This window comes from Eumetopias jubatus, unplaced genomic scaffold, assembly GCF_037043125.1.
Source record: "Eumetopias jubatus isolate StellerSeaLion01/CBP00866 unplaced genomic scaffold, mEumJub1_p1.0 scaffold_6, whole genome shotgun sequence".
NCBI classification, from domain to species: Eukaryota; Metazoa; Chordata; class Mammalia; order Carnivora; family Otariidae; genus Eumetopias; species Eumetopias jubatus.
Window position 1 is genome coordinate 75,776,791 of NW_028274812.1, and position 25,020 is coordinate 75,801,810.

The 25,020-nt window shown below is 35.4% G+C and overlaps 1 protein-coding gene across 3 annotated transcripts in view; it reads left to right on the top strand.

Annotated features, from left to right (window-relative positions):
• The window catches only part of IBTK (inhibitor of Bruton tyrosine kinase), a 108,096-nt gene that overhangs the window by 31,633 nt on the left and 51,443 nt on the right, over positions 1–25,020 (top strand). For 2 of the 3 annotated variants that reach the window (XM_028108088.2, XM_028108090.2), the window contains exons 6-16: positions 305–475; positions 3,489–3,606; positions 3,690–3,870; positions 4,306–4,429; positions 13,237–13,414; positions 16,101–16,278; positions 17,474–18,073; positions 19,220–19,306; positions 20,125–20,207; positions 20,293–20,330; positions 20,776–20,872. In XM_028108088.2, the coding sequence (XP_027963889.1) occupies positions 305–475; positions 3,489–3,606; positions 3,690–3,870; positions 4,306–4,429; positions 13,237–13,414; positions 16,101–16,278; positions 17,474–18,073; positions 19,220–19,306; positions 20,125–20,207; positions 20,293–20,330; positions 20,776–20,872 (1,855 nt within the window). The remainder of the gene's footprint in view (positions 1–304; positions 476–3,488; positions 3,607–3,689; positions 3,871–4,305; positions 4,430–13,236; positions 13,415–16,100; positions 16,279–17,473; positions 18,074–19,219; positions 19,307–20,124; positions 20,208–20,292; positions 20,331–20,775; positions 20,873–25,020) is intronic. The other variant, XM_028108089.2, reaches the window with a different exon arrangement.

The window sequence follows — 25,020 nt, forward strand, 5'->3', positions numbered from 1 at the left end:
TCTGGCTGGCTAGGCAGGTGTCCCCTTCCTCCCTTACCTCTCCATGTGCATCTCTCCCGAAGCTGTGCGCTCGGTCGAAGAGGACGACCTTCCCTGATAGAGGAGGACCATTCTTGGGTCAGGGGTATACAAGTAGCTGCATTCCCCTGCGAGTACCTCCAAACAAGCTCTCAAGTCCATTTGTAGCAGAACGTAGGGTAGTCAAGCTTCCAAGACTCCAGACACATCCAAATGAGGCGCTGCACATGGTAGTCTGCCTTTCTTTAAGAAGAAAAAATATATTAAAGTTAATTTTATTTTGTAGATCCCTAGGCTTGTGGAAGGACTGAGTGGTCATAATTGTTCCCAAGTGGCAGCTGCTAAGGATCATACTGTTGTACTGACTGAAGATGGATGTGTTTATACATTTGGTCTGAATATTTTTCATCAATTAGGAATTATTCCTCCACCTTCCAGTTGTAATGTACCCAGACAGGTAAGCTTCCTTTTGAAAACAAGGTGACTATTTGCTATAAAACCTGTATGGACAAAAAGATGGAAGGTATTGATATGCAATTTATTTTACTTATATTTGATGGTATATACTTTATTTTTCACAGGAGACATTAAGCATAGTACAAATTAGCATTTGTTTGGAGTAAGAGAGAAGGCACTTGGGAAATTAGGCCCCAAGGTGCTTTAGTTTCAGCTTTTTAAGTATAAGCAGAGGGGGATCCACATTTTTGGGGTTTGAAACAAATAATTTTGAGGCCCTCCTTAAGAAAAAATATGAAGTTTATAAATGCAAAATGGCCATGTAAGTGAGTTACCCAGAACACTAAGCTTATTGGCCTCATGGAAAATCATCCTCTGCACCGAAAATATACATGGCAAGTTTATGTGAGGGGACATGGGTCCAAAAGCCACTGTTCTTTGTTCTAATTTTCCCCTCCCATTTGCACAGCCACTACCAGAAGGTACTCTTTACTCAAGAGTACTTCACAGACCTAGTTCAAAGAACTAGGACTGGTGCTCTAAATTAATATGTTGCTAGTATCATCACTCAATAACAAATGAGTTTTCGGCTCAAAAAATTTTGTATTTCAGAGGTGAAGTTTTTTTACTGGTTTAATCCTCTGGATTTAAGATTATTATTAGATATACATTTTTATTAATAAACTTTTAAATCTAATGCTTTTCCATTCTGGATGACTAATGAATGAATAGGAATTACTGAGAAGTTGTTAGAGGTAATCTCCAATCTGTGGTACTTTTTGGTTGGAAGATCCATTTTCTACAGATGTGGACTTCGTGGATATTTAATCATAGATTTCTTTACAAATGATAGATTTTTTCCTGTATTTATTCTTACTGTGTGGCTATCTTGGAGCTTTAGGTTGATATGGACATATTCAGTATTCTCAGTTACTTTTGCATCCCCAGGAGCCATTTGGCAATGTGCAGAGACATTTTTAGTTGTCACAACTGGGGGTGGGAGTGGAAATGGTGCTACTGACATCTAGGGATGCTGCTAAAACTACAGTTTACAAGGTAGTCCCCTACAACAAAGCTTCATTTGGCTGAAAATGTCAGTAGTGCCACTGTTGGGAGACCCTGAATATGTCCAGTATTTTTTCTTTTCTTTCCTTTTTTTTTCATTTTCTTTTATTTTTTAATCCCCATCACTTGTTTCATTCATTCCCCAAGCTACCTCCCCTGTGGTGACCATTAGTTTGTTCTCTACAGTTAAGGGTCTCTTTCTTGATTGGTTTTTGTCACTCTCTTTTCTTCCTTTGCTCTTTTTTTTTTTTCTGAAACTCCACATATGAGTGATTATATGGTATTTGTCTATCTCTGACTGACTTTTTTTTCCCCTCAGCATTGTACTCTCTAGCTCTATCCATGTTGTTGCAAATGACAAGATTTCATTCTTTTTTTATGGCTGAATAATGTTCCATTGGGGTGTGTGTGTGTGTGTGTGTGTGTGTGTGTGTGTGTATACACATACATCTTTATCCATTCATTTATTGATTGGCACTTGGCTGTTTCCATAGTTTGGTTATTGTAAATAATGCTACAATAAACATAGGGGTGCGTGTATACCTTTTAATTAGTGTTTTTGTGTTCCCTGGGTAAATACCCAGTAGTATGATTCCTAGATCATAGGCTAGTTCTATTTTTAATTTTTTGAGGAACCTCCATACTGTTTTCCACAGTAACTGCAATAGTTTGCATTCCCGCCAACAGTACAAGAGGGTTCCTCTTTCTCCACATCTTTGCCAGCACTTACTGTGTTTTTTATTTTAGCCATTCTGACAGGTGTGAGGTGGTATCTTATTGTAGTTTTGATTTGTATTTCCCTGATGATCATGTTTTTATGTGTCTCTTGGCCATCTGTATGTCTTCTTTGGAGATATGTCTGTTCATGTCTTCTGCCCATTTTTTAATTGGATTATTTGTTTTTTGGGTATTAAGTTGTATGAGGTCTTTATATATTTTGGATACTACACCTTTATTGGATATATCATTTGCAGATATCTTCTCCCATTCCATAGGTTGCCTTTTAGTTTTGTTAATTGTTTCCTTCGCTGTGTAGAAACTTTTTATTTTGATATGGTTTATTTCTGCTTTTGTTTCCCTTGTCTCAGGAGACATATCTAGAAAAAAGTTGCTACAGCCAGTGTCGGATACTTTACTACTTGTGTTCTTTTCAAGGATCTTTGTGGTTTCAGGTCTCACATTTAGGTCTTTAATCCATTTTGAGTTTATTTTGTGTATGGTGAGAGAAAGTGGTCCAGTTTCTTTTGTATGTTGCTGTCCAGTTTTCCCAATACCATTCATTGAAGAGACTTTTTCCCATTGTAAACATGCATTCCTCCTTTGTTGAAGATTAATTAACCATATAATTGTGGGTTTATTTCTGGATTTTCTGTTCTGTTCCATTGATCTATGTATCTGTTTTTGTGCTAATACCATACTGTTCTCATTACTACTGTTTTGTAATATAACTTGATATCTGGAATTATGATACTCCAGTTTTGGTTTTATTTTTTGAGATTGCTTTGGCTATTCCTGGGATGCAAGGGTGGTTCAATATTACTACAAGAATCAGTGTGATATGTTACATCAATAGGAGTCATCTGGCTGAAAATGTCAATAGTGCCACTGTTGAGAGATCCTGAATATATCAAATTTAAAAATACTGTATTTTCTGATAGAATGAGAATGCCGGGTTTTACATATTGCTTGTTGACAGGTTGGATGATTTGGTTTTTCTATCATGTCAATGTTTTATATGTTAAAACTGCTGATTTAAAGTGGTTACATCAAAGTATCTTGTGTTCTGAGAAGAGTTGGATTCTCAGTGTTAGTGCTAAGATCTATTAGTGAATTCTGCCCTTACTGGTAGTTAGCATGCTATATATTTGCTACTCTGGTCTACTGGATCTTTTAAAAATTGTACAAGTTCTTAATAATATAATAAACTGCTGTCTTGTCTTTTTGAATAGATGCAGGCAAAATATCTGAAAGGAAGGACAATCATTGGAGTAGCAGCAGGCAGGTTTCATACAGTGCTGTGGACTAGAGAAGCTGTTTACACTATGGGGCTAAATGGTGGACAACTGGGTAAGAAATCTTGATGACAATATCTGAAAAATAAATTGAATTTTTAAAACGGATATTTTGTGATTTATTTGTAATTTTTTTAGGTTATTTGCCAGATCCCAATGGAGAAAAGTATGTAACTGCTCCTCGTCAAGTCTCTGCCCTTCATCATAAGGATATCACTTTGTCTTTGGTTGCTGCAAGTGATGGGGCCACAGTCTGTGTTACCACAAGGGGAGATATTTACTTACTTGCAGACTATCAGTGCAAGAAGATGGCTTCTAAGTATGTGTATTTATGTAAAGAAATATAACTTTAATAATTTAAATTCAATTCTTCCAGCAAAACTCTGAGTATCAGCTTTATGCTATGCTCTGGAGTGTCAGATGGAGAAAACTGGATGGAGAAAATTTAAAACTGAAAGGGAAAGTCAAGAGTAGAGTAAATGTGTGCATTCTCAAGTGGGGCTTTAGGTGTCGAAAGTGTGTATATGTATGGGAGGAGTGGCATTTGGGAGGGAAGGACTTGCTATAAAAAGAAACGGCCATTATATAAGGGAAACTTAGAGAAAGGAGGGACTAAGGTTATCAAAGGCCAAATCGTCTTACTTCACCTTTCACATTATATCACCCTAGATTATTGTTTGATTAGTAATTTCTTTAAAATTGAGCATGTGTATTTTAGAGAACATATTAATGAAAAATTTTCTTTTTGACCTAGACAACTAAACCTGAAAAAAGTTCTTGTTTCTGGGGGGCGTATGGAATACAAGGTTGATCCTGAAAATTTGAAAGAAAATGGAGGTCAAAAAATTTGCATTCTTGCAATGGATGGAGCTGGAAGGGTGAGTGTATATTTATGCAGAAGTGTATCAAAGTAATTTTGTTCTGAGTTGATAACTATAAGGGACCTGGTAATGTGAACATGTATTACTATGATAATGATTCCTATTGACTTTGTTTCTCTACTTATTTTTGACATCCAGTACTAATTAGTATGGAGCTGGTATTTCAAAGAAAGTTTGATGACATTTACCTAATGTTACACAGTACAGCTTTGTTAAACTGTAGCTTAAAATTTCATTTACTGTACTTAAAATGGAAATAAGGGATTTTGATGGATTATTTGATATATGTACTGAGTACTGATGAAGATATCGAATTGCATAGATAGGAGATATTTTATATAACTGCTCCTTAAAAAAATTAAAAGCTAAACAGGCGATATTAAAAATTTGTTGCATAATTAGAAAATTTTTCCCAGATTTAGTTTTAAACAAATGTAGACATAATGTATATTTTTAGAGACTATAGCTGCATTCCTAGATCACCGTAGGAAGAATCTCTAATCTCTTTCCATTTAAGTAGAGTTCAATTTTGTTCCTTCTGCAAATATATCAGTACATTTCTCTAATGAAATTGTTAAAATATACATTAGTAACAAAGAGTTTTACACTGTAGCTAGAAAAACACAGATTGCCTTCTGCTTTTTGCTTGTCAAATAGAAACATAAAATGAGAATGTTTTCTGAGATTTATAAAGTGCTGTAAAATTTGACATTTTGGAAATTGAAGAATTAATCATAAAGCTCCACCTACTGGTACTTAACAGGTATAAATCTGTAGTCAATCATTTTAATATGGGGAACTATATTAGAATTAGAACTCTAATTTTGTACTAATGGAAGGAAGCAGTGGCATGGGATTACATAAAATAGTATAAAAAACATTTGACTCTAAGATGTGTTTCATTTATGTTAATATGGATGTAGTGTATACCTCTGGATTGTTACTTTCTGGAAAATTAGAATCTTACTATGAAAACCAATCTCTGAAGGAATCAATCAGTATAGTCTTTTTTTTTTTTTAATGTAAAAAATGATTTTTAATGTAACTTTTGAGTGGCAGGTACCATTTTGTGTTTTAGTTTTCTTAAATATGAGGGGAATTGAACTTTCAAAAATCATCAGTGTTAATTTTTCAAATGAAATCTTTCTTGGAATGCAAATATATGAAGCAGACAAGAGTTACTGTTCTGGATAAAACTGGATTGGGAAACTCAACACCATACCTCTCATTATTCTCTCCATAATTGAGCAGCAGGTTCTAAGTCATTTCTCAGGAATACTAAGGTTTGCAGAACCTCGTGGAAGCCATTGAACTCTATTAGGATTTTTCTATCTGTAAGATTTTGTTTTAGTTATATAATTGGGTTATTCATACATCTCCTTTTTTTCTTGAGATTTAAAGTTTCGATTTTCAATAGGGTGGTTTTCATTCTTCTTGCAAACAGATGGTATTACAAGTCTGATATCTAAGTTTTAGCTTTCATATTTTTGTTTTCCTTAAGCATTGTAGCAGATTTGCAAAAAAACAAGTAATATTGAATATTACTTCTTTTTTATTGTTATGTTAATCACCATACATTACATCATTAGTTTTTGATGTAGTGTTCCATGATTCATTGTTTGCGTATAACACCCAGTGCTCCATGCAGAACATGCCCTCTTTAATACCCATCACCAGGCTAACCCATCCCCCCACCCCCCTCCCCTCTAGAACCCTGTTTGTTTCTCAGAGTCCATCATCTCTCATGGTTCGTCTCCCTCTCTGATTTCCCCCCTTTATTCTTCCCCTCCTGCTATCTTCTTCTTTTTTTTTTTAACATATAATGTTTTATTTGCTTCAGAGGTACAGATCTATGATTCAACAGTCTTGCACACTTCACAGCGCTCACCATAGCACATACGCTCCCCAATGTCTATCACCCAGCCACCCCATCCCTCCCACCCCCCACCACTCCAGCAACCCTCAGTTTGTTTCCTGAGATTAAGAATTCCTCATATCAGTGAGGTCATATGATACATGTCTTTCTCTGATTGACTTATTTCGCTCAGCATAATACCCTCCAATTCCATCCACATCGTTGCAAATGTCAAGATTTCATTCTTTTTGATGGCTGCATAATATTCCATTGTGTGTATATATATATATATATATATATATATATATATATATATATATATATACCACATCTTCTTTATCCATTCATCTGTCGATGGACATCTTGGCTCTTTCCACAGTTTGGCTATTGTGGACATTGCTGCTATAAACATTGGGGTGCACGTACCCCTTCGGATCCCTACATCTGTATCTTTGGGGTAAATACCCAGTAATGCAATTGCTGGATCATATCGTGGCTCTATTTTCAACTTTTTGAGGAACTTCCATACTGTTTTCCAGAATGGGTGCACCAGCTTGCATTCCCACCAACAGTGTAGAAGGGTTCCCCTTTCTCCGCATCCCTGCCAACATCTGTCATTTCCCGACTTGTTAATTTTAGCCATTCTGACTGGTGTGAGGTGATATCTCATTGAGGTTTTGATTTCGATTTCCCTGATGCCGAGCGATGTTGAGCACTTTTTCATGTGTCTGTTGGCCGTTTGGATGTCTTTGGAAAAATGTGTGTTCATGTCTTCTGCCCATTTCTCGATTGGATTATTTGTTCTTTGGCTGTTGAGTTTAAGAAGTTTTTTGTAGATTGTGGATACTAGCCCTTTATCTGATATGTTATTTGCAAATATCTTCTCCCATTCTGTCAGTTGTCTTTTGGTTTTGTTGACTGTTTCTTTTTTTGTGCAAAAGCTTTTTATCTTGATGAGGTCCCAACAGTTCATTTTTGCCCTTGCTTCCCTGGCCTTTGGCGATGTTTCTAGGAAGAAGTTGCTGCGGCTGAGGTCGAAGAGGTTGCTGCCTGTGTTCTCCTTTAGGATGTTGATGGACTCCTGTCTCACATTTAGGTCTTTCAACCATTTGGAGTCTATTTTTGTGTGTGGTGTAAGGAAATGGTCCAGTTTCATTCTTCTGCATGTGGCTCTCCAATTTTCCCAACACCATTTGCTGAAGAGACTGTCTTTTTTCCATTGGACATTCTTTCCTGCTTTGTCGAAGATTAGTTGGCCATAGAGCTGAGGGTCCATTTCTGGGCTCTCTATTCTGTTCCATTGATCTATGTGTCTGTTTTTGTGCCAGTACCATACTGTCTTGATGATGACAGCTTTGTAATAGAGCTGGAAGTCCGGAATTGTGATGCCGCCAGTTTTGTTTTTCTTTCTCAACATTCCTCCGGCTATTCGGAGTCTCTTCTGGTTCCATACAAATTTTAGGATTATTTGTTCCATTTCTTTGAAAAAAGTGGATGGTATTTTGATGGGGATTGCATTGAATGTGTAGATTGCTCTAGGTAGCATTGACATCTTCACAATATTTGTTCTTCCAAACCATGAGCATGGAATGTTTTTCCATTTCTTTGTATATTCCTCAATTTCTTTCATGAATATTTTATAGTTTTCTGAGTACAGATTCTTTGCCTCCTTGGTTAGATTTCTTCCTAGGTATCTTATGGTTTTGGGTGCAACGGTAAATGGGATTGACTCCTTAATTTCTTTCTTCTGTCTTGTTGTTGCTGTATAGAAATGCCACTGATTTCTGTGCATTGATTTTATATCCTGCCACTTTAGTGAATTCCTGTGTGAGTTCTAGCAGTTTTGGGGTGGAGTCTTTTGGGTTTTCCACATAAACTATCATATGATCTGCAAACAGTGAGAGTTTGACTTCTTTGCCAATCGGATGCCTTTTGTTTTTGTTTTCTGATTGCTGTGGCTAGGACTTCTAATACTATGTTGAATAGCAGTGGAGATAGTGGACATCCCTGCCATGTTCCTGACCTTAGGGGGAAAGCGCTCAGTTTTCCCCCATTGAGAATGATATTCGCTCTGGGTTTTTCATAGATGGCTTTTATGATATTGAGGTATGTACCCCCTGTCCCTATACTCTGAAGAGTTTTGATCAAGAAAGGATGCTGTACTTTGTCAAACGCTTTTTCTGCATCTATTGAGAGGATCATATGGTTCTTGTTCTTTCTTTTGTTAATGTATTGTATCACATTGATTGACATGCGGATGTTGAACCAAACTTGCAGCCCAGGGATAAATCCCACTTGGTCGTGGTGAACAATCCTTTTAATGTACTGTTGGATCCTATTGGCTAGTATTTTGGTGAGAATTTTTGTATCCGTGTTCATCAAGGATATTGGTCTGTAATTCTCCTTTTTGATGGGGTCTTTGTCTGGTTTGGGGATCAAGGTAATGGTGGCCTCATAAAACGAGTTTGGAAGTTTTCCTTCCATTTCTATTTTTTGGAACAGGTTCAGAAGAATAGGTATTAATTCTTCTTTAAATGATTGGTAGAATTCCCCTGGGAAGCCATCTGGCCCTGGGCTTTTGTTTGACGGGAGATTTTTGATAACAGCTTCAATTTCCTTAGAGGTTATAAGTCTGTTCAGGTTTTCTATTTCTTCCTGGTTTGGTTTTGGTAGTTGATACATCTCTAGGAACGCATCAATTTCTTCCAGATTATCTAATTTGCTGGCATATAGTTGCTCATAATATGTTCTAATTGTTTGTATTTCTTTGGTGTTGGTTGTGATCTCTCCTCTTGCATTCATGATTTTATTTATTTGGGTCATTTCTCTTTTCTTTTTGATAAGTCTGTTAAGAGGTTTATCAATCTTGTTAATTCTTTCAAAGGACCAGCTCCTAGTTTCGTTGATCTGTTCTACTGTTCTTTTGGTTTCTATGTCATTGATTTCTGCTCTGATCTTTATTATTTCTCTTCTCCTGCTGGGTTTAGGCTTTATTTGCTGTTCTCTCTCCAGCTCCTTTAGGGTGTAGGGTTAGGTTGTGTATTTCAGACCTTTCTTGATCTTGAGAAAGCCTTGTATTGCTATATACTTTCCTCTTAGGACTGCCTTTGCTGCATCCCAAAGATTTTGAACAGTTGTGTTTTCATTTTCATTTGTTTCCATGGATTTTCTTAATTCTTCTTTAATCCTGGTTGACTCATTCATTTTTTAGTAAGATGCTCTTTAGCCTCCATGTATTTGAGTTCTTTCTGACTTTCCTCTTGTGACTGAGTTCTAGTTTTAAAGCAGTGTGGTCTGAAAATATGCAGGGAATGATCCTAGTCTTTTGGTACTGGTTGAGGCCTGATTTGTGACCTAGGATGTGATCTATTCTGGAGAATGTTCCACGGGCACTAGAGAAGAATGTGTATTCTGTTGCTTTGGGACGGAATGTTCTGAATATATCTGTGAAGTCCATTTGTGAAGTCCATCTGTGTCATTTAAAGTCTTTATTTCCTTGTTGATCTTTTGCTTAGATGATCTATTTCAGCGAGGGGGGTGTTAAAGTCCCCCACTATTATTGTATTGTTGTCAATGTGTTTCTTTGCTTTTGTTATTAATTCCCTTATATAATTGGCTGCTCCCATGTTAGGGGCATAGATATTTACAACTGTTAGATCTTCTTGTTGGATAGACCCTCTAAGTATGATATGGTGTCCTCCCTCATCTCTTATTATAATCTTTGGTTTAAAATCTAATGTCTGATATAAGGATTGCCACCCCAGCTTTCTTTTGGTGTCCATTAGCGTGGTAAATGGTTTTCCACCCCCTCACTTTCAATCTGGCGGTGTCTTTGGGTCTAAAATGAGTCTCTTGCAGACAGCGTTATCGATAGGTCTTATCTTTTTATCCAATCTGATAGCCTGTGTCTTTTGATTGGGGCATTTAGCCCATTTACATTCAGGGTAACTTTTGAAAGATATGAATTTAGTGCAATTGTATTGCCTGTAAGGTGACTGTTACTGTATATTGTCTGTGTTCCTTTCTGGTCAATGTTATTTTTAGGCTCTCACTTTGCTTAGAGGACCCCTTTCAGTATTTCTTGTAAGGCTGGTTTCGTGTTTGCAAATTCCTTTAGTTTTTGTTTGTCCTGGAAGCTTTTTACCTCTCCTATTTTAAATGACAGCCTAGCTGGATATAGTATTCTTGGCTGCATATTCTTCTCATTTAGTGCTCTGAATATTTCATGCCAGTCCTTTCTGGCCTGCCAGGTCTCTGTGGATAACTCTGTTGCCAATCTAATGTTTCTACCATTGTAGGTTACAGATCTCTTCTCTCGAGCTGCTTTCAGGATTTTCTCTTTGTCTCTGAGACTCGTAAGTTTTACTATCAGGTGTCGGGGTGTTGACCTGCTTTTATTGATTTTGAGAGGGGTTCCTTGTGCCTCCTGGATTTTGATGCCTGTTTCCTTCCCCACATTAGGTAAGTTCTCTGCTATAATTTGCTCCAATGTACCTTCTGCCCCTATCTCTGTTTCTTCTTCTTCTGGGATCCCAATTATTCTAATGTTGTTTTGTCTTATGGTATCACTTATCCCTCAAATTCTGCCCTCTTGATCCAGTAGTTGTTTATCTCTCTTTTTCTCAGCTTCTTTATTTTCCATCATTAGTTTTCTATATTGCTAATTCTTCTGCCTCATTTATCCTAGCTGTTAGAGCCCCCATTTTTGATTGCACCTCATTAATAGCCTTTTTTATTTCAACTTGGTTAGATTTTAGTTCTGTTATTTCTCCAGAAAGGGTTTCTCTAAGAGCTTCCATGTTTTTTTCAAGCCCAGCTAGTATCTTTAAAATCATCATTCTGAACTCTAGTTCCGACATCGTACTAATGTCTGTATTGAGTAGGTCCCTGGCAGTCGGTACTGCCTCTTGTTCTTTTTGTTGAGGTGATTTTTCCCATCTTGTCATTTTGTCCAGAGGAGAATAGATGAATGAGAGAACAAAATGCTAATAGGGTACCAACGTCCCCAGAAAATATACTCTAAAGAAATCAGAAAATACCTGAAACCGGGGGAAAAGAAAGGGAAAGAAAGAAAGAAAAGATAAAAATAAACAAAAACAGAACAAAACAAAAAAAAACAGAATATGATCAAATATGATCAGGCTGGTGCATAAATTGGTGCCACACACTAGATTTTGGGTGTATTTTGGTCTGTTAGAAGAAAGTGCCTCCCAAAATTTTAAAGAAAGAAAAGCTTATACATGTACAAAAATAAGGGTTAATATGATGAAGGGATGGAATATGACTGTAAAGATGAACATTTTAAAAGATTTTATAAAAGGAATTGATAAGAAAAGTTTGAAAAAGAAAGTAGAGGATTAAAAAAAAAGAGGGAGGGAATGTGATCAGGCAGGAGACTAGGAGATTTAGGGTATATTTTGATCTGTTAGAAGAAACTGTATCTCAAAATTTTAAAGAGAGAACAGTTTACATATATATGCCAAAAATAAGGTTAACTACTATGAAGGGATAGAATATGACTCTAAAAATGAAAAATAAAAATTTTTTTAAAAAGGGATTGATAAGATGTTGGTTGAAAAAGAAAAATAAAAAAAAAACAGTTAAAAAAAAGTAACTTTGAAAGACTAAAGAATCATGGTAAAAAAGCCATGAATTCTATGTGCAGTATTCTCCTAGTGCTGGAGTTCTGCCGTTCTCATTGATTGGTAAACTTGGTCTTGGCTGGCGGTTCTTGCTGATCTTCTGGGTGAGGGGCCTTTTGCCGTGGTTCCCAAATGTCTTTGCTGGAGGTGGAATCGCCCTGCCCTTGCTGGGCCCGGCTAAGTAATCTGCTCGGGTTTTCTCTTGGGAGCTTTTATCCCTGCAAGCTTTCGGTGCAGCTTTGGAGGACAAGAGTGAAAATGGTGGCCTCCCAATCTCTGCCCGGAGGAGCCGAGACTCGGGGCCCCACTCCTCAGTGTGCCTCCAGAGAAAAGCAGTGAATCACTCTCGTCTCCCCGGTCTCCGGCCACACTCTGCTCACCCGGCCTGTGACTGAGCGTTTCTATCTTTGGCGCACGACCCGGTGGGGAGTCTTCAAACCCAGTAGATCCCTGTGGTGCGCTCCCGCGCTGCTCCTCCTGGGAGAGGTAGGGGAGTCTCTCCGGATCTGCTTCTTGTTGGGTCCCTGCTGGAAGCGCAGGGGCCTGACTGTGCCACGGATCATGGTTTACAGCAACCCCGAGCTGAGAGCCCGCACCTCGGCTCTGTCTCTGCAGCCGGCTTCCCTGCTCCGATACCTGGGAGCTCTGCCGCACTCAGGCACCCCCGGTCTTTCTGTGACCCCGAAGGTCCTCAGACCACCTTGTCCCATGAGGGTTCCACCCCCATCCCTGCTTAGCCACTGGAGCGATGTCCCTCAGCAGAGCTGACTTCTAAAAGTTCCGATTTTGTGCTCCAGGGTTCTATCACTTGCCAGAAGCAGCCAATGGGCCCCCGCTCCCCCGCCATCTATCCTCCCAAATATTGCCTCGGATTCACTTGTTGGCGCGTCCTACCTTCCAGAAAGTGGTCGCTTTTCTGTTCAGAGTTGTTGCTATTCTTTTCTTCGATCTCCTGTTGAGTTTGTAGGTGTTCAGAATGGTTTGATCCCTATCCAGGTGAATTCCTGGGACCAGACGAAATCCAGGTCTCCTACTCTGCCATCTTGCTCTGCTGAACCTGAATATTACTTCTTAAGAGGATTGTCTTTGAAATATTTTTAATGCTTCATATTTGCTTGATGTAGTTTTTATGAAAGATACAGTTCTTTAAAAATAAATTGATTTTTATAGTATCTTTTTCTGTGAAAGAATGAACACGGAAACATTATTCAGAGCTTTTGTTTTAGAGATATTATCTTGCAGTTTCCATTTTCGATTGTTCAGATGTATGGGAATATATATTCTAATGTAATTTGGGCTTATTTTAGGTATTTTGCTGGAGATCATTCAGCAGTTCTCTGAAGCAGTGTCGATGGGCCTATCCACGCCAGGTCTTCATTTCTGACATTGCTTTAAATAGAAAAGACATTTTATTTGTCACACAAGATGGAGAAGGATTTAGAGGGAAATGGTTTGAAGAAAAAAAAAAGAATTCTGAAAAGAAAGGTGAGTTCATATATGTGAATAGTGCATAAAGTACTTTTCAGTTAACCTTTCATTTCACAGGTGTTTATCATTAGGTTTGACAAGTGTTACTAAGGTTTTTACCCTTAAGTCTCCTATTTTGATTTTGGTTTGTGTGTGTGCAGGTAAACAGTGATTTCAATTCACTTAAGTCTGGTTTTCAACCATTTATCTGTCTCAGTATATCCTGAGGTCATGGTGCATTCTTATCAGTAATAGTAGATCACTACTTGGCTCTAGGGCCAGGGAAGTATAAAGTTTAAAGAGAAAACTTCCCAGATGCTTTTAAACCATCTTCCAAGCTCCATTTTTTCTCTTCTTCCCTAAATTGAGAATTGAGTGGCTTATACTATATATATATATTTTTTTTTCCCCACTTGTATATTTAAAATTAAAGTTTTAAAAGGTACATTTTATGGCTTAAAGGGAAATTACAGGAAGAATAAAATTTTTATATTAGAATTTTAAAAAATAAAAGTAGTTGAATTAAGCAGTTGCTGAATAGATATGTTTTATTTCATTACTTGATGAATATAAAGGATAGCTTTAAGATGCCACCATTGAAAATAGAAGTTATTCATTATATAGTTCATTCTTATCTGATTATAAATTTATAAATTTTTGAATTACTTGAATTGTTTTTTAACTTAGGTTACCAACTTTTTTCTTTCATCCATAATTATTATCTGTTGATTTTTCTTCTGGAAAAACTAGAATTCATTTACCTCTTCATAGTTCATTGGTCCCACCCTGGCCCTACTCACATGGACTACTGCAAAAAATAGGTTTTCCTTATTTGTACTCTTACTTCTTATCTGTTCTTAACAACTGATTATCAGAATGATCTTTTAAGATCAGATTCTAATATTCCTGTGTTTAAAACTCTTTAATGGTTTCACTTCCTGAACATTTTCCTGAAAGCTCCTGCTCTGACCCTTGTCTGTGTCTCTGAACTCCCTTTCATTTACCACTCTCCAGTCACCATTGACCTTCAGGTTTTCAATTTTGTTTAGTAGTCCTAAGGCTTTTTCTATTTTTTCACATCTCAGCTTTATTTATACTTCATCAGAGATATTTTCACAGATCCCTCAATCTAAATTGAAGTACCCTGTTTCACTTTTCATATTCCCTTTGTATTTTCATGATGCAAGTCATTTTTGCTTGTTTTTATGGATTTATCTTTGTGATTAATTTTTCTAATGCTTGCCTCCTATCAGACTCTAAGATGGCAAGGACCTTGACTGTTTCACTGTATCCTTAGCATTCAGTATATTTCCTGACACATAGTAGTCCCTCATTAAGTCATCTGTTAAATGAATAAATCAGTTATTGTATGCTAAGACATATATAAGGAACATTTATAATTATTCAGAAAATTATAAACATGTTCTTCAAAATCATAAAGCCACAGTGAAGTGATTAATGATTTGTTGTATTTTTTTTCTTCTAGATTATGCAAGTTGTGTAAACATTTAAAGTAGATTTACTAGGTGTCAGATACAGGGCTACGCTTTATTGATAACAACATATATGTAAGATAGGCCCGTGTTCAGACATTTGTAAGTTTGTAGGGACAATAGACATATACATAACTATTTACAGTTTACAATTACTAATATGCATATGTTAGGTTTTTTGAGAGTGTAGAAATTGCAACAACTGAGTGTTTGGGGGAAGATTAGTGAAACCCCATAAGACTGAAATAGAGTGAATTTTAGAGAGTAAACAAAATGCAGGTTTGACTTGTAAATGTTGGAAGTCATAGAATTGTATCTTAGTCAGATTTAGTGGTCTAAAACTGAATTCATGATCTCATGCTCCCACATTTGCTTTTTGATGTTTTCTAAGTAAATGGTTACCTTTGACATCTCACATCCCCCCACCCCTATAGCCGACCAGTCACCAAGTTTTGTCACTTCTATCTCAAATATTTCTGAAATCTTTCCACTTTTCTCCACTTTTATTGCTACAACTTCAGTGTATGTTATTCATTCCTTTTTTTGGACTCTTATTAAAGTTTCCTAAATGATCTCTTTGTCTTTATTTTTAATTACTTTCAATATTCTTCCTATTGCAGCCAGAATCATTTCTTTGCATGCAGATTTCATACTTTTGTTTCATAGCCTTAATCCAACTTGTAATGATATAATCATTTGTTTAAGTGTCTGTTTTCTGTGCTAGATTGTGTACTCCGAGATGGTAGGGACATGCTTGTCTTGTTCACCACTGTATCATTAGGGACAGACTGATGATCACTGTATCACAGTAGCACAATGTGGTCACTCAGATATTTGGAAACAAATGAACATGCAAATTATGAAAATGCCCAAGTTTACATATTTTTAATGCAAGCTGAGGAATTTTAGAAGCCAGTATAACACTAGATTTGCTTTTTAGAAAGAACTTTGGTTGCAGTGTGGAAGATGGTTTGTTGAAAGGGATAAAATCATGGATAATTGAGAATTGACTAACCAAAATTCCCTGTATAATGCCTGTACATAGGGTGCAAAATATGTTGAAGAGAGAGAGGATATAGTTCTTCAAAAGGACTTATATATGAAAGATATTTCCATGTTTTAATTGTTTTTCTGTTTTCTTTACTACTAAACCATTTTAAGAGTTTCAGTAAAGCCTCCATTAATGGAAGTTTGTTTATTTTTCTTTTTAGCAGAGATTTTATCAAATCTTCATAATTCCTCATCAGATGTGTCTTGTGTCTCTGATATAAATAGTGTATATGAAAGAATTCGACTTGAGAAACTTACTTTTGCCCATAGAGCTGTTAGTATCAGCACAGACCCAAGTGGATGCAACTTTGCAATCCTGCAGTCAGATCCTAAAACAAGGTACACTTGTATATATTAAATTTCATTTTTGGAAGGAATAATCCCTGGGCTTTCTTTTGTTTTTAGTAGCTCCTGGAGCAAATTTAATTGAAATGCTTTTGCCAAGACTTGTAGAGGCTTTAGACATAAAATAATGTTACTTGGATAACTCAAAGGTGGAATTTGTTATAGTGGGAATGATAAGTGTTTCTCTTAGTTTGTAAACTGATATTTATTGAAAACATTGAAGATGTATATGCACAAAATTTATATCTTAGTACTTTATGATGTACTCTAGGTTCTCAGATTCTGAGAAATATAAAAAATAGTTCACAAAAACTTCTAACACTTGAAATTAACAAAAGAAGAGGTCGTATAGAGTGATCTGTAGGGTAGTGTGAATCTCAGTGCCAGTCCTCTCTAAGTCACATTAGTAGAGAGATGACAGGTTAAGATAAATATCAAGGGTCCTATTAGAAAGAAGTCCCAGAAGTAGGCTGACCATCCATACTGGTTTGCCTAGGTCTGTCCCATATTTAGCACCCAAACTCTCATCTACTGGGAAAACTCTCAATCCAGGGCAAACCAGGAGGATTGTTTTCCGTACCTGGAAGGGTGAAATGTGGATTGGGAAGGTGTGATAACCATCTTAGGTACTGAAAGAACCAGCGTTATGGACTGATTGTATGTCTGTATTTGTATTTATCTTTATCTTTACTTCCTGAGTTTCTAACCTATTCTGGTATTTGACCTGAAGTATTTGCTCAGTTCTTTGTATATTTGGTTTTCTTCACTTAAAATAAAAGGATAAAGGATAAAATAAAAGGATACAAAAGGTTGAGAACTGTACTCTCTTTTTGGATGTTTTTAGTTTTATAGTCATTTGTGTTTAGTTATAGTCATTTAAAAAATTTCTATGAAATGGTCGTTTGAATTTATATTCTTGTGTTTCCTTGTGGAAATAAAAAACACTGCTTTCAAAGGAAAACTTAAATCTTGTCATTTTAGTTTGGGAGAAAAATATAAAAAGGAATAAAAACATTTTTGAAGTATGATACAGTATCTAAGACTTTGCAATATTCTTATATTTTAGGAAACGCCAGGTTTAAAATCTTATAAGTTTAATAACTAAAAAAGAAATTGTACTTTAAAAGGAGAATTGACTAGGGATGCTTTTTTTTCATGAAAGTAAAAATGATTTTTGTTTCATTTCTAGCCTTTATGAAATTCCAGCTGTATCGTCATCATCCTTTTTTGAAGAGTTTGGCAAACTCTTAAGGGAAACAGATGAAACGGACAATATACATGATGTGACGTTTCAAGTTGGCAATAGAATTTTCCCTGCACATAAATATATTTTGGCAGTGCATTCTGACTTTTTTCAGAAATTGTTTCTTTCAGATGGGACCTCTTTAGACTTTACAGATGTTTACCAGAAAGATGAAGATTCTGCAGGATGCCATCTCTTTGTGGTAGAGAAGGTTCATCCTGACTTGTTTGAGTACCTTTTGCAATTTATATACACAGATACTTGTGATTTTTTAATTCATGGCTTCACACCAAGAATAAACTTAAACAAAAGGCCAGAAGAATATCAGGGCACTATGAATTCTCATTCAAATAAAATGAATTGCCATGAAGATAATCAGAAGTCAGCATTTGAAGTTTACAGAAGTAATCAAGCTCAAACAGTCAATGAAAAGCAGAAAAGCAAACCAAAATCTTCCAATAAAGGGAAAAATATTGGGGAAGATGATCCTGTAAGAATGTTGCAAAATGTTGCAAAGAAATTTGGTTTCAGTAATTTGAGTAGTAGGTATGGCTCCTCCTTAATATCTGTTCTTGAACCTCATTATGTCCTTTTAAAAATTTTTCTCTTTTTCTTTGCTAGTCCTCTTCTCCCCTCCCTCAACTCCTTCGTTTTTAGATATGTTTTTTCTCCAATTTCTGCTAAAACTATCTCTGTAGGACTCCCTGGATTAAAACTGTGGAGGCTCTTAGTGGGTTTGAACTCTACATGGTGTTTGTGTAACAGGGATCTGGAATGGTAGGCAGTGTGGTATACTGGAAAGAGTACTATCTTTGAAGTTAGACCTATATATGCCTCCTAGCATATATGCTATGCTATATGACTAGCTGGGGCAGATTTCTTAGTTTCTTTGAACTTCAGTTTCTCAGTATATAAAAGGGAGGGGTAATAGTGATCTCAAATTGTTGGTGTAGTTCTGTCATATAGCATGTGTAAAGTGCCTAAGACAGATTTGTCATATAAACCAGATTCTTTGGAATTCTCTCTTTTTTTAAGGTAAGTATGTTGCTTGTGGCGGTATAACCTAATATGTGGGGTAGGAGTAGAGGAGGAGCATGTATCAGGTTTCCTGTTAAAAGCACCAAAGGGCTTTGTGCTATGGCTTTGATATGTTTTTTGTCAGTAATTATATTTAATGTGCAGTTGACCCTTGAAAAACATGGATTTGAACTGCGCAGATTCACTTGTATTAAGATTGTTTTATGATAAATTCAGTATAGTACTGTAAAAGTATTTTCTCTTTATGATCTTAATAACATTTTCTTTAGCTTCTTTTATTGTAAAAACAATATGTAATGCATATAACATACAAAGTGTAAGCATACAAATCTATTTATGTTATTGGGAAGGCTTCCAGTCAACAGTGGGGTGTTAGTTAAGTTTCGGGGGAGTCAAAATTATATGCAGATTTCAACTCTGGGGGGGGCAGGGCGTAGTGGTGACTCTAACTCCTGCACTGTTCAAGGATCAACTGTACTTTGAAGTAAAATTGAAGGAGAATATATGGTACTCCTTTAATGCAGAGTAGAGTTTGTTGAGATACTTTTCAAGGTGATATAAATTATATAATTATGTTCAGATGTAAGGTAATTTGTTGGATTTCTGTTGTTTGTTTTGGTCCATCAACTGCTAATTTTTATCTATTCTTGATAGGTTAGATGGAGTCAAATTTGAAAATGGAAAAATTAATGTTATTGAGAAGAAACCTGGTATTAAATCAAAGCTAAACCAGAAAAAATGGTAAGTTAGGAAATGAAGATAAACTTTTCATCTCTAGATTTTGAGACCTAAGTGTGAAAACAGAGCTGTTCTTACTGACATATGAAGCAAAATATATGAATAGATACCCTTTTATCTTTACTAGTCTTCGTTTCTAGAAATGTTGGAGAGATGTTGAGATAAATGGATAAAGTATTAACTGCTCAATAAGACATTGAAACAGTTCATTTTTAAATTATTTTCTAATGAAAAAAATTTTTATTTTTATTTTTCCTTGCCCAAATTTTGTATTTTTCAATATGTAGGAAATGATGTTAACCCAAAACCAAACTGACTCATCATTATGATGATTTCCTTTATTATAAGCTTTTTCAGTAATAAATAATAAATATACTATTCTAAATATGTTATTAAAAATTTTTGTTTTTAGGTAGGGGAAAAGTTTTGGAGAAAGAGAAACTGGAGATATCTAGACTTGTGCATTAGCAAATAATAGGTTGTAAAAAGTGAATTAAAGACCTTTGACTATGATGTCACTTACTATTATATTATTAACACCTGGTCTGTAATGCAAAAGGAAAATTAGAAGAAAGACTTTTTTTGAATATTTATCTGTATTCGGTTCCTTTTAAATATTATCTTTATTGTAAGGCCCTTATTATCTTTCCTCAGGTGGAAGGAGATGAAGTATTTTATTTGTATGTAAAACCTCAAGTTGTTTGTTCTCTGCTGTCTTTAAGAGAAAATCAACTTAAGCCAAATCCTATAATAAGTTTTCTATTTGCTAAATATGTAAAGAAATCACTCTCACTTCAATAAAAAAAAAATTTTTTTTTCAGTTCATTTCTATGTGATGTGACCATGAAATCAGTGGACGGAAAGGAATTTCCTTGTCATAAGTGTGTTCTTTGTGCTAGACTTGGTAGGTATACTTTTTATTAGTTGCTGATTTATTTGTTTTAGTATTGTTTCACTGTTCTAATGAATTGTACTTTTTCTTCTCCCAGAATATTTTCATAGTATGCTGAGTAGCTCATGGATTGAGGTAAGATTTAAGTTGAAGCCACATGGCTGGTAATCACTTTTTTTATTTTTGGGAAATTACATACTAAAGAAATTCAGAATGGGAACCTGGTATTTTAACTCAGTTTTACTTTTGTTTTAAACTTTATTTATGCTCTAGCCTTCTGGAAAATAGCAACATTTATAATTAAAAATTGTTACAGAAAAGCTTCTTAGGTCAGAATTTCCCCTTTATTATTGGGATATGTGTTTGGAATACCAGTGTGATTGGTTTTTGTTTCAATTTTTCTTGATTGTCCATGTTACAAGTCTTTTTAAAATTAAATGTATGTCATTTTAGATTTGTGTTTTATAAATGTTATGTTCTTTTGCATTTGATGTGATTCCTTTTCAGAGTTTTCTGTTCCAGTCAGAATGCAGTAGTTTTTTGTAGTTTAAAATTAATTATTTTACTTCATTTTATTTAGGCTTCCACTTGTACAGCTCTGGAAATGCCAATACATTCTGACATACTGAAAGTTATTTTGGACTACCTCTATACTGATGAAGCTGTGGTGATAAAAGGTATTAATAAGAGGACGTTTTAGATATTTAAGACATAATTGAGTAATGGCAAAATCAACATGAATCATAATATCTACTCTAATTGAAATAAGCCATCAACAGAGGCTTAATTTAGAATCAGCAATAGGGATGTTTACTAATATTAAAGGAGTGGAAAAAGAAAATTTTCAATACCTATGTGAAAATGAACTCTATAAAGATTATATGTCATGGTTAAGATTAGCTTTAACAGTCTCATACACAGCTACTTCTATGATTGAGATGAGGAACTGACAATAGAGAATAGTTTTGACAAATACTTTACAAAAGTTTTTTTCTTGTTTTCCCCCTTGTGATAATATCTCTGAAGTAAAAGAAAGACTAGAATTGGATCAAAATTTATGGAGAGATTGCATTTATATACTTTTTCAAGTAATACACCAATGTTTTAGTTACAAAGTGTCTTCACTCAGGCCTGGTGGGCTACTGTGTTTAATTGTATGTGTATACCACATTCTTTTTATCCATTCATCCCTCAGTGGACATTTAGGCTGTTCTATATCCTCACTGTTGTTAATTATGCTTCAGTGAACATGGGAGTGCAGATATGTCTTCAAGATCCTGATTTCAATTCCTTTGGCTAAATATCGAGAAGTGGGATTGCTATATCATATGGTAGTTTATATTAATTTTTGGAGGAACCTCCATACTGTTTTCCATAGTGGCTGTAGCATTTTACACTACCACCAACGGTGCACACAAGTGTTCCCTTTTCTGCACATCCTTGCTAACACTTACCTTTTGTTTTATTAATAATAGCCATTCTAACAGGTGTAAGGTGACATCTCATTGTGGTATTGATTTGCATTTTCCTGGTAATTAATGACATTGAGCATCTTTTCATGTACCTGTTGGCCATTTGTATGTCTTTTCTGGAGAAATATCTATTTAGCTCTTTTGCCTATTTTTTAGTTATTTGTTTTCTTTGCTATTGAGTTGTAGGAAGTCCTTATATATTTTGGATATTAATCCCTTATCTAATGTGGTTTGTAAATATTTTCTCCCATTCCAAAGTTTGCCTTTTTGTTTTGTTGTTTCCCTTTGCTCTGCAGAAACTTTGTAGTTTCATGTAATTCCACTTGCTTATTTTGCTTTTGTTGCATGTGGTTTTGATGTCATTCAGAAAATCATTGGCAAGACTAGAATCTTTACCCTGTTTTCTTCTAAGAGTTTTACAGTTTCAGGTCTTTTGTTTACATCTTTAATCCATTTTGAGTTGACTTTAGTATATAGTGTATGTCCAGTTTCATTTTCTTGCATGTGCATGTTCAGTTTTCCTAATACTCTTTATTGAAGAGGCCATCCTTTCCCTATTTTGTATTCTTTATACCCTTGTTGAAGATTAATTGACTCTAAAATGAGGGTTTATGTCTGGGCTCTTTATTCTGTTCCATTGGTATATATGTCTGCTTTTAATGGCAATACATTAATATTTGATTACTGTAGCTTTGTAACATAATTTGAAGTCAGGAAGTGTGATGTTTATAGCCTTGTTCTTTCTCAAGATTACTGTGACTATTTAGGGTTTTTTTGGTTCCATATAAATTTTAGGATTACTCTATTTCTGTGTAAAATGCCATTGGAATTTAGATGGGATTTTATTGAATCTGTAGATTGTTTTGGGTAGAGTGGACATTTTAACAGTATTCCTTTAGTCCATGAACACGGGATATCTTTCCATTTATTTTTGTCTTCAATTTCTTTCATCAGTGTTTTATAGTTTTTAGAGTACAGATCTTTTATCTTCTTGGTTAAATTTATTCCTGAGTGGTTTATTCTTTTTGATAAAATTGTGAAAGACATTGTTTTCTTAATTACTTTTTTGGATAGTTCATTGCTTGTGCCTAGAAAAGCAACTGATTTTTGTGTTGATTTTGTATCCTGCAACTTTACTGAATTTGTGTATTATTTCTAATAGATTTTTGATGGTGCATTTAGGGTTTTCTAGAATTAGATCTTGTCATCTGCAGAGACCTTTTTACTTCTTCCTTTTCTATTTGGATGACTTTTATTTTTTATTTATTTATTTATTTTTTGCCTCATTACTCTTGCTAGGACTTCCAGTACTATATTGAATAGCAGTGGCATGAGTGGGCATCCTTGTCTTGTTCCTCATCTTAGACAAATAGCTTTCAGGTTTTTACTGTTGAATATGATGTTAGTTTTGGACTTGTCATAGATGGCCTTTATTATGTTGAGGTACATTCCTTCTCTACCTAATTTGTTGAAAGTTTTTATCATGAATGGATGTTGAATTTTGTCTTACACATTTTCTGCATGTACTGAAATAATCATACGATTTTTGTTCTTTATTCTGTTAAGATAGTATCACATTCGTTGATTTGCATGTATTGACCTTGCTCCCAGGCATAAATCCCACTTGATCATGGTGTATGATCTTTTTAACATGCTGTTGAATTTGGTTTATTAGTATTTTATTAAGGATTTTTGCAGTTATGTTCATCAGGGATATTTTTTTTTAAAGACTTTATTTATTTGAGAGAGAGAGAGAATGAGAGATAGAAAGCATGAGAGGGAAGAGGGTCAGAGGGAGAAGCAGACTCCCTGCTGAGCAGGGAGCCCGATGTGGGACTCGATCCCAGGACTCCAGGATCATGACCTGACTGAAGGCAGTCGCTTAACCAACTGAGCCACCCAGGCGCCCGCATCAGGGATATTGTACTGTTAATTTTCTTTTCTGGTAGTGTCCTTGACTCCTTTTGATATCAGGATAATCATGGCCTCATAAAATAAGTTTGGAAGTGTTCCCCCCTCTTCTTCAGTTTTTTTGGACAAGTTTGAGGAGGATTGATGTTAATTCTTCTTTTAAATGTTTGGTAGAATTCATCCATGAAGCCATCTAGTCTAGGGCTTTTCTTTTTTGGGAGATTTTTGATTATGGATTCAGTCTCCTTACTCTTACTGGTCTATTCAGACTTTCTGTTTCCTCATGATTTAGTCTTGGTAGATCATGTTGTTAGGAATTCATCTATTTCTTCTAGTTTATCCAATTTGTCAGCTTACAATTATTGATAGTATTCTCTTACAATTTGCATTTCTGTGATATCACTTGTAATGTCTCTTTCATTTAGAATTTTATTTTTGGAGGGATCTTTTTTCTTATTCTACTTAGGTGTTTGTTAATTTTATCTTTCAAACAACCAACTCTTAGTTTTGTTGACCTTTTTTGCTTTTTCTAGTGTCTCTAGGTCATATGTTTCTGCTCAGTCTTTTTTTTTTTTTTAGAGATTTTATTTATTTGAGAAAGAGAGCATGAGTCAGGGGAGGGGCAGAGGGAGAGGGACAAGCAGACTCCCTGCTGAGTGCAGAGCCCAATGCGGGCTTCAATCCCAGGACCTTGGATCATGACCTGAGCCGACGTCAGATGCTTAACTGACTGAGCCACCCAGGCTCCCCTCTCTGCTCAATCTTTATTATTTTCTTCTTTCTGCTGACTTAGGGCTTTGTTTCCTCTTTTTGTAGTTCCTTGTTGTGTAAAAACCCTCAGTTCTTTCAAGGTCTTCCTTTTTTCTTAAGGCATTTATCAGTATTTACTTCCTTGTTAGAAGTTCTTTTGCTGCATCCCATAGGTTTTGCTATATTATATTTCCATTTTCATTTGTCTCAAAATATTTTTTGCTTTCTCTTTGATTTCTTCTTTGACTTAGTAATTTCCACATAATTACACTTTTTCCTATTTTCGTCCTGTTATTCTAGTTTTATGCCACTGTAGTTGGAGAAGATACTTGGTATCATTCAGTCTTCTTAAGTTGTTAAGACTTGTTTTGTGGCCTCATATATGATCTATCCTGAAGAATGTTTTATGTGCGCTGAGAAAAATATATATTTTGCTGTTGTGAATGGAATGTTCTGTATATGTGTGTTAGATTCATTTGGTTTGTAGTGTTGGTCAAGTCTGATGTTTCCTGGTTGATTTTCTGTCTCCATGGTCTGTCCATATTTGAACATGAATATCCATATTCAAGTTCTCTTATTACTATACTGATGACTATTTCTGCCTTCAATATATATATTTTATGTATTTAGGTGCTTCAATGTTGTATGCTTGTTGTATGTATATGTACAACTGTTATATCCTATTGATGTAT